We start from the raw sequence: 10122 nt of genomic DNA, 5'->3' as shown, positions 1-10122 counted from the left end.
TCAGTAGTCCTGTATCTGACAGGTTCTGAGCCCGGACCTAGTGTCTGCCACCTATAGACCTGGACCCATATCCAGCATGTGAAATTGGATATGGACTAAGTGCAACATCTCGACACATCATTGGTATTCAGGCATCTGTCCCGAGACCTTTGCTGGAATCCCTGCCACTACTGGAACCAGGGGTACAATAGAGAACTCCTCCTTCCAGATGGCAAGAAACCTGGCTGTTGGGATGGGTGTCCAACCCTCGCAGTGGGAGCTAGCTTGGTGGCCATAGAGAAAACCACCAGTCATGAGGACTTCCCTGGGCACAAACAGGCATTATGATCCTCAGCCTGAGCATGCTTCCAAACAAACCCTTTCAGCTGCACCAACAGGATGCTGCATTACAGGCCTGCTACGACCCAAGGCCGAAATCCTATCCCTTGGTGCGATTTTCCAGTCAAACAGGCCCAGAGCTCGTCCCTGGAATCGTTGTTTTGAGGCACCCCTACGATGGGAAAAAAGCACTCTTCCCTTCTCCGAAAAAACCACCAAACTTTTGGGAACCCCCAGTATCTCTTGAGAGGAAAAATCTCCCATGGACCTATGAGACCACACCTGCATTCCTAGGCGATCCTGGGCACACAATCCAGAAAGAAGAGGCTGTGCTACTGCTTTCGAGTCACCCGGTTTATAGTTCCCGATGAGCTACCCTCCAGTTCTACCCATTGGGCCTGAGATCTTCTACCTACTAACTCCAACCCAAGTTTGTGTTTGCACACTTCTCTCCCAAAACCATGGCACACATGCCCTCCCAGATGTGGTCTCTGGAGCCACAACTTAGGTCTGTGCCTCCCAACCCAAAGGAAACTGCCCCTCCCAGTTGCTCAAACCCCCTGATTAGGTTGCAACCTACAATTCCCCTGAGTCACCTCAATACTGGAGGCTTCTCTGGACCCAAATGCACAGTCTGAAACACCCTGATCACCTACATCCAGACAGACACGCAAGTCAATGATCCTGTTCAGAAGATGGAACGTGACGTGCCCCTAGGGCCTAATTGGAACCCTTAATTAGGTTCTCAGGCATCTGTCCACAGATATATTCTGGAATACCAACTTATGATACAACATGAGGTCCCTGAGCCACACAACAGAATATCTACTGTCCCCAGAAGGAAACAGTGCTCTTCGACCTGTGTCAAACCCTCTAAGTTGGAGAATCCCGCAAGTCACCTTAGCCACCTACCTACACATTGTAAGATCTCCCTAGTAACAAACCAGCATTGTGACCCATATGCAAGAAATTCCACGCCAACTCAAGGCTTTGGTACTTCGCTCTAGAGCCACCAGAACTACCTGCCTTGTTCCTCAGCTGTTATTGCCATTGGAGGTGTCGTTTCCAGGCATCCATGCGGGAGTCCTCTGCTACCCAGTCTTTCCATATCGGGGACCTAGAACTAAGAGACCAGTCTCCCCTGTCCAGTAGAAGGAAACCTTGCTGTTTGGAGCAAACAAACCCCATAAACCCCAGCGTGGGAAATCCTCCATGGCCTCTTGATGCCAGCCCTCCATTTGTCTCTCATCGTAGATGAAAATTCAAGTGTGAGCAAACATCTGACATCCACCCTTACTCATGGGCTGGATATCTTGAATCAGCCCCTGCACCCTGGAACTGCCTTCCGCTTGGCACTGTATTTAACTGTAGCTTGTGTTTACAATTCCATCCTCACCCTACTGGTCCCCATGCTTTCTTTATAGGGAATTCTGGAGCCAGAACGCAGCACTCTGCCTTCCCCATAGAAATAAAAAGTGCGAGAGGAGGAGTCAAGATGGCGTAGAAGTAGCAGGCTGAGACTACCTCAGCTAGCAGGAGATCAGCTAGAGAGCTTATCTAAAGATTTCAAACACCTGCAAATCCATCGGCAGATCGAAGAGAAGAAGAACAGAAATTCTAGAAACAGAAAAAACAACCACTTTCTGAAAGGTAGGACTGGCGGAGAAGTGAATCCAAAGCAACGGGAAGATAGACCCCGGGGGGAGGGGTCGGCTCCCGGCAAGCGGCGGAGCAACGGAGCACAAAATCAGGACTTTTAAAAGTCTGTTCCGCTGAGGGACATCGCTCCGGAGGCTAAACCGGGGCGAAGCCCACACGGGGTCGGCGTGACCTCAGGTCCCGCGGGGTCACAGAAGGATCGGGGGTGTCTGAGTGTTGCAAAGCTTGTGGATATTGGAACGGGAAAGCCGGCTGCAGAGACAGAGCCGACAGTAAGCTCGCAGCTCGGAGTTGCCTTGAACCGGTCGCAAGCTCGGTGAGCTTGGAGCGCGGCCAGAGGTTAGGCAGACGCGAGTTACCAGGAGCAGTTCGCTGAGGGCGCACAGGGGAGCGGGGCCCTGGGCTCTCGGCTCCTCCGGGCCGGAGACCAGGAGGCCGCCATTTGTATTCCCGTCCTCCGGAACTCTACGGAAAGCGCACAGGGAACAAAAGCTCCTGAAAGCAAAGCCGAGCAGATCACTCAGCCCCGGAGCCTGGTAAGGGCGGTGTAATTCTGCCTGGGGAAAAGACACTTGAGAATCACTACACCAGGCCCCTCCCCAGAAGATCAACAAGAAATCCAGCCAAGACCAAGTTCACCTACCAAGGAGTGCAGTTTCAATACCAAGGAGAGAGTGAAGAGACCCCTCTTCCCTTCCCCCTACTTGGACAATCCTCCCTTATCCCAGCACAGCCCTGGAGTTAGGGGGGGGCAACGGCATGTTGCGGGGGAGATAGGTACACTTGCTGCGCACGGCTTGTAACGCGCAGATAGTCACGTAGGCAAGGGGGGGGTCGCCTAAGTATGTGGACCTAGTCACGTAGGTAGGATGTTTCTCTGCTGAGTAATAAGGTCCAACTCCCCCTCCTCACTCCCCCTCCCCACCTTTCTCTTCGCTCGCTGGGGTCCTTCAAAGCCAATCTACAAACACCGAGTATGCCTTATATTCAAACCAGCCAATGAAAACTTTGTAACTATGTTTCTGCTTCTGTACGTATGTTTTCGCTTCCCCGTACCCCATAAAAAGGCCCTGAACAAAGGGCTGGCGCGCGAGAGTCCTCCTAAGACTTGACCGCCCGCAGGTACCTGTGTCTACTCAATAAACCTCGTGCTGTTTGCATCTGATCAGCGGACTCGGCTTGGTTTTTGGGTCCGGGGGTCTCCTCCTAAAAAGGGGTCCATTCTGGGGTGCTTGGAGCCCCGGGGGGGGGATCTTTCATTGGGGGCTCACCCGGGATGTGAGACCCCCACCCAGGGACCACCGACCCACTGTCAGGAGGTAAGCTGGCCAGCGCTATATTCGTTGTGTTTGTGGTTATAGTTAGACCTGTTACTTGTGATTTCGCGTTGTGTCTGTAGTGGTGTCTGGATCTGTTACTTGTAATTTTGCGCACGCGTTTGGTTTTGGTTTGGGGTTCGATCGGATCCATTTGTATTTGGTGAGGGCCAGAAGGAGCTGACGGGCTCGGACTTCTCCCTCACAGCCCTGGAAGACGTTCCAGAGGCGTTTGTAGTCCCGCCGGGCGGGACATTTGAGTCCTTCGGGACATCTATGCCCCGGGGCAGCGGGGCATTTGGAGCTCGGCCAGTATCGGAGGGATACACGGCCTTAGTTGGAGAGGGGGAATCCGGACCCCCTGAATCTCCGCTTGAGTTTTTGCTTTCGGTTTGGCGCCAAAATCGCGCAGCGCGTTTGTTTGTTCTGTGTCTGAGTCTAGTCTTTGTCTCTGTGATAATAACTCTTTTTGTTCTTGAAATTATGGGACAGACAGTGACTACTCCTTTAAGTCTGACCCTAAGCCACTGGAGCGACGTCCGAGACCGGGCAAACAACCAATCGGTGGAAATACGGAAAAAGAAATGGGTCACCCTTTGTTCCTCCGAGTGGCCCACTTTCAATGTGGGATGGCCACGCGATGGCACTTTTAACCTTGATATTATTTCTCAGGTGGAAGCCAAAGTTTTCAGCCCCGGACCCCATGGGCATCCCGATCAGGTGCCCTACATCGTCACCTGGAGGGCTCTGGTTTCAGACCCCCCACTCTGGGTCCAGCCCTTTGTTCTCCTTCCCAAACCCTGCTCCTCCCCTATCACCCCCACTGCGCCGCCTCCCCTAAAAGAGCAACTGTCCCACCCCCAAACCACGCCCTCCAGGGAGACTGCGCAACCCACCCCTCCTCCACCTACTCCCACTTCCTCTTCTCTTTACCCTGCCCTTACCCCACTCCAGGATAAATCCCCAAAACTTCCCAAGCCTGTTCAGCCTGCTCACAAGCCTGTTCAGCCTGCTCCCGAGCCTGTTCAGTCTGCTCCCGTTTTGCCTCCAGACACTGAGTCCCCTCTTATCGACCTGTTAACAGAAGAACCCCCTCCCTACCCGGAGGCCACAACAGAAGAGCGAAAGCCTAGTTCCCTGGCGTCACCCATTGCGGGGCGACTCAGGGACCGACGTGCACAGCCACCAAGTCAAGTCTCCCAAGCTTTCCCCTTGAGGGAAGGTCCTAACGGTCGGCCACAGTACTGGCCCTTTACTGCTTCTGATCTCTATAACTGGAAGCAACATAACCCTCCCTTCTCTAAGGACCCCGCCACCCTGACTAACTTGATTGAATCTATTCTAGTTACCCATCAACCCACTTGGGATGATTGTCAACAGCTGTTGCAGACTCTGCTGACCTCGGAGGAAAAGCAGAGAGTTCTTCTGGAAGCCCGAAAGAACGTACCGGGCGATGACGGGCGACCAACCCAGTTGCCTAATGAGATCGACATAGCTTTTCCCTTAACCCGCCCTAACTGGGACTTCGCCACTTCTGCAGGTAGGGAGCACCTTCGTCTCTATCGCCAGTTGCTCATAGCGGGTCTCCGAGCAGCCGCAAGGCGGCCCACTAATTTGGCTCAGGTTAAGCAAGTAATACAGGGAAAGGAAGAGACACCTTCTGCCTTTCTAGAGAGACTTAAGGAGGCTTATAGGATGTACACCCCGTATGACCCTGATGATGAAGGGCAAGCAACTAGTGTATCAATGTCCTTTATCTGGCAGTCAAGCCCTGATATTAGGGGCAAATTACAGAGATTAGAAGGGCTACAGGGGTATACACTTTCTGACTTATTAAAAGAGGCAGAAAAGGTGTTCAATAAAAGAGAAACTCCGGAAGAGAAAGAGGAGAGAATATGGTTAAGAATGAAAGAGGCACAGGATGAGAGAGATAAAAAGCGGAGCAAGGAATTGACTAAGGTATTGGCCACCGTAGTTACTCAGGGACAGAACAGAGAGGGAGTCAGGATGGGAGAGCGAGAACGAAGAAGGACCAAATTAGACAGAGACCAATGTGCCTATTGCAAGGAAAGAGGACACTGGGCCCGAGAGTGTCCCAGGAACCCCAAGAATCTCAGAGGACCCTTGACGCCCAAACCATTGACTTCCCTACTGACGTTGGAAGACTAGGGAAGTCAGGGCCAGGAGCCCCCCCCTGAGCCCAGGATAACTTTAAGCGTCGGGGGGCAGCCAGTTACCTTCCTAGTCGACACCGGGGCCCAGCATTCAGTCCTAACCCAGACTCTAGGACCACTTAGCAACCGAACTGCTTGGGTACAAGGAGCAACTGGAGGAAAGAACTATCGATGGACCACGGAACGCAGGGTCCAGCTGGCTACCGGTAAGGTGACGCATTCATTTCTACACGTACCCGATTGCCCCTACCCGTTACTGGGGAGAGACCTTCTAACCAAACTAAAGGCCCAAATCCACTTCAACCCAGAAGGGGCGGCAATAACAGGCCCCAATGGAGGACCCTTACAGGTCTTGACCCTCCATTTGGAGGAGGAATATAGACTATATGAACCTGAACAGACCCCAGAGGTCCAAAATGAAGCTTGGCTGAGAGAATTCCCTATGGCCTGGGCGGAAACGGGGGGCATGGGGATGGCTCGTCAACAGCCCCCTCTCTTAATCCAACTTAAGGCAACAGCCACCCCAGTGTCAATAAAGCAGTATCCAATGTCACATGAAGCCCGCCAAGGCATAAGGCCCCATATTAAGAGGCTTCTTGATCAAGGAATCCTAATTCCCTGCCGGTCACCTTGGAATACACCTCTCTTACCAGTAAAAAAACCTGGCACAGGAGATTACCGGCCAGTACAGGATCTAAGAGAAGTCAACAAAAGAGTTGAGGACATACATCCCTCTGTGCCCAACCCATATAATCTACTGAGCACCCTGCCCCCTTCCCATGAATGGTATACGGTGCTAGATTTAAAGGATGCCTTTTTCTGTTTAAGGCTACATCCAGTGAGCCAGCCACTCTTCGCCTTTGAGTGGAGGGACCCAGATCTAGGGCTCTCAGGACAGTTAACTTGGACCCGGCTTCCCCAGGGTTTCAAGAACAGTCCCACTCTGTTTGATGAGGCGCAGCACAGAGACTTAGCTGATTTCCGGGTGCAGCATCCTTCCCTGGTACTTCTTCAGTATGTCGATGACCTCCTCTTGGCTGCTAACTCCAAGGAAAACTGCCTGAACGGCACTAAAGCCCTCTTACAGGCACTGGGACAATTAGGGTATCGGGCCTCAGCCAAAAAGGCCCAAATATGCCAAAAACAAGTCACCTACTTGGGATATCAGCTGAGAGAAGGACAGAGATGGCTCACTGAGGCACGAAAGCAGACTATTCTCCGCATTCCCACACCTACCACCCCACGCCACCTAAGGGAATTCCTGGGAACTGCTGGATTTTGCCGCCTATGGATCCCTGGGTTTGCGGAAATGGCAGCCCCTTTATACTCCCTCACTAAGCAGGGGGCTCAGTTCCACTGGGGCGAGGAGCAGCAACGGGCCTTTTCCGACATCAAAAAGGCCTTATTAGAATCCCCAGCCCTGGGACTCCCAGATGTGACTAAGGCCTTCGAACTGTTCGTAGATGAAAAACAGGGCTATGCCAAGGGAGTACTAACCCAAAGGCTAGGGCCTTGGAAGCGCCCAGTGGCCTACCTGTCAAAAAAGCTAGACCCTGTGGCCACTGGTTGGCCACCCTGTCTGCGGATGGTGGCTGCCATCGCCATCCTAGTCAAGGACGCGGGCAAACTAACTTTGGGCCAATCACTAACCATCTTGGCCCCCCATGCGGTCGAAGCTTTGGTCAAGCAACCCCCAGACAGGTGGCTTTCCAATGCTCGCCTGACTCATTATCAGGCCATGCTTCTGGACACTGATCGTGTACAGTTCGGACCCGTGGTGGCGCTCAACCCTGCCACCCTACTCCCTTTACCCGAGGTTACGGAAACACATGATTGCCTCCAGATCCTAGCTGAGGTCCATGGCACCCGAAAGGATCTGACGGACCAGCCCCTCAAGGGAGCGGACTACACCTGGTATACAGATGGCAGTAGCTTCCTGCACAATGGCGAGCGAAGAGCCGGAGCTGCAATAACTAATGAGACAGAGGTGATCTGGTCCAAGATGCTATCCCCTGGGACATCAGCTCAGCGGGCAGAGCTCATCGCCCTGACTCAGGCTCTACAGATGGCAGAAGGTAAGAAACTGAACGTTTATACCGACAGTCGCTATGCCTTTGCTACGGCCCACGTACATGGTGAAATCTATCGGAGGAGAGGGCTCCTCACCTCCGAAGGAAAAGAAATTAAAAATAAACCTGAAATATTGGCTCTGCTCAAAGCTTTGTTCCTGCCCCAAAAGTTGAGCATTATGCATTGCCCGAGTCACCAAAAGGATAATAGCCCAGTGGCAAGGGGAAACCGACTGGCAGATCAAGCTGCTAAGGAAGCTGCCCTAGGGGAAAAAGAGACCGGGCCCATTCTTACCCTGAGCACATGGCCCCCACAAGAAAATATTAAACCTATGGAATACAATTCTGAGGATCAGGAGCTGCTAAAGAAAATGGGGGCTACATGGGACCCAAAAGAAGGGGTGTATACCATGGACGAAAAAATTGTTATGCCCACTCTGTATTCTCACCATATAGTCCAATCTTTGCACTCACTGACCCATCTGAGCGAAAACAAAATGAAAACCCTCCTAAATAATGAGCACCAACCGTACTTGTTACTAAACCAAGACAAGGTGTTGCGATCCATAATTAAAAATTGCTTAGTCTGTGCACAAGTAAATACCAGAAAAACCTATGCTGCCCCTGGAGTGCGCATTCGAGGACATCGCCCTGGTGTTCACTGGGAAATCGACTTCACGGAAATAAAACCTGGACTCTATGGCTATAGATATTTATTAGTTTTCGTAGACACTTTTTCAGGATGGGTAGAAGCCTTCCCCACCAAGCACGAGACTTCGAATGTGGTCACCAAGAAACTACTTGAAGAAATCTTCCCCAGGTATGGAATGCCCCAAATATTAGGCACCGACAATGGTCCAGCCTTCGTCTCCCAGGTAAGTCAGAAAGTGGCCAAGTTATTGGGGATTAATTGGAAATTGCATTGTGCATATAGACCCCAGAGCTCAGGACAAGTAGAAAGAATGAATAGAACAATCAAGGAGACTTTGACTAAATTAACGCTTGCAACTGGCTCTAGAGACTGGGTCCTCCTCCTGCCCCTGGCCCTATATAGGGCCAGGAATACCCCCGGGCCCCTAGGATTAACTCCTTTTGAAATATTGTATGGGGCCCCACCCCCTATTGTAAACCTTTTCAATCCTATTGATTCTTATGTTTCTTCTTTTGCTGATCGTGCTACCCTACAAGCTCACCTCCAGGCACTCCAGATCGTTCAGAGAGAAGTCTGGAAGCCACTGGCTGCAGCTTACAGGGAACAGCTAAAAAATCCTACTGTGCCACATCAATTCCAGATCGGCGACCTCGTCTGGGTCCGCAGGCATCAGATCAAGAGCCTTGAACCCCGATGGAAGGGACCCTACACTGTACTCCTAACCACCCCGACGGCGCTAAAAGTCGACGGCATCGCGGCCTGGATCCACGCCTCTCATGTGAAACCAGCCCATCTGGGACCAGACGACTCGGAAACACCCGATCTCAAGGAGGGATGGCGAGTTCAACGCACTCAAAATCCGCTAAAGATAAGACTCGTGCGATCATAACACTGACTATTCTTGTTATAGGCATTCCGAGTTCCCATGGGTCCCCTCACCATGTAAAACAGCTCACCTGGCAAGTCCTGTCGCAAACAGGACAAATAATTTGGAACACCTCTCAGCAGCATGCCCCATTCACTTGGTGGCCTAACTTATACCCTGACATTTGTAAGTTAGCCATGGGAGCTCCAGCCAACTGGGATATAGAAAATTACTTTGACCTACAGAAGCCGCCTTCACAACCGTCCCCACGGGGACGACTCGGGTTGGATCCTTGGGGAGGCTGTGGGGACTGGAGTCAGCGAAGTATGTTAAGGACACTCACCTTCTATGTATGCCCCAGGTTTCACAGACCCAGAGAGTGGACCTCATGCAGGGGGGCATCCCACTTTTTCTGTCACAATTGGGGCTGCGAAACCACTGGTGACACTTATTGGAAGCCCACCTCAGGTTGGGACTATATCACCGTAAGGGCAAATTATTCTCACGCCAGGAGCAGCCCCAAATGGACACAAAACCCAGCCTGTCACAATCAATGGTGTCACCCACTTGAAATAGCCTTCACCGAAGCAGGAAAGAAACAACTTAATTGGGTAAAGGGATATACCTGGGGCCTCAGACTCTATAAAGAACGTTATGATGACGGCCTAACGTTCACCATAAAACTTCTTATAGAAACCCCAAGGGCCGCCATAGGACCCAATCCAGTTCTCGCCTCACCACCTCAAAGGCCTCCCCAAAGATTAAGGTCAACACCAAGACCAACACCACTTTTAACCTCCGCAACTCCCACAGCTATACAAACCAAAAAGGCCCCGGAAATACTCGGAAAAGGAGACAGGCTTATCAACCTAGTGAAAGGGGCCTATCAGGCACTTAATCTTTCCAGTCCTGAAAGAGCAAACAATTGCTGGCTATGTCTTAACCCAAGCCCTCCATACTATGAGGGCATAGCCCTCTCTGCCAACTATACTAACTCCACTGTCCCCAGCGCTATATGCTATGGACAAGATCATAGCCTAACCCTCTCACAAGTTTCAGGAGTGGGACT

General features: G+C 51.8%; 1 protein-coding gene across 1 annotated transcript; it reads left to right on the top strand.

The window, feature by feature from the left end:
* The first annotated feature begins 3556 nt into the window (after nt 1-3556).
* Nucleotides 3557-8731, top strand: LOC122912206 (bromodomain-containing protein 4-like). The gene has a single exon (XM_044257670.1). It carries the CDS (start codon nt 3570-3572, stop codon nt 5460-5462), a length of 1893 nt encoding a protein of 630 aa, XP_044113605.1. The 5' UTR covers nt 3557-3569; the 3' UTR covers nt 5463-8731.
* Nucleotides 8732-10122: the final 1391 nt, after the last annotated feature.

Source organism: Neovison vison, chromosome 7, assembly GCF_020171115.1.
Source record: "Neovison vison isolate M4711 chromosome 7, ASM_NN_V1, whole genome shotgun sequence".
In the NCBI taxonomy this organism is placed as follows: Eukaryota; Metazoa; Chordata; class Mammalia; order Carnivora; family Mustelidae; genus Neogale; species Neogale vison.
The sequence above is the reverse complement of the archived record's forward strand: the minus strand, read 5'-3'. Positions and strand labels throughout refer to the sequence as shown.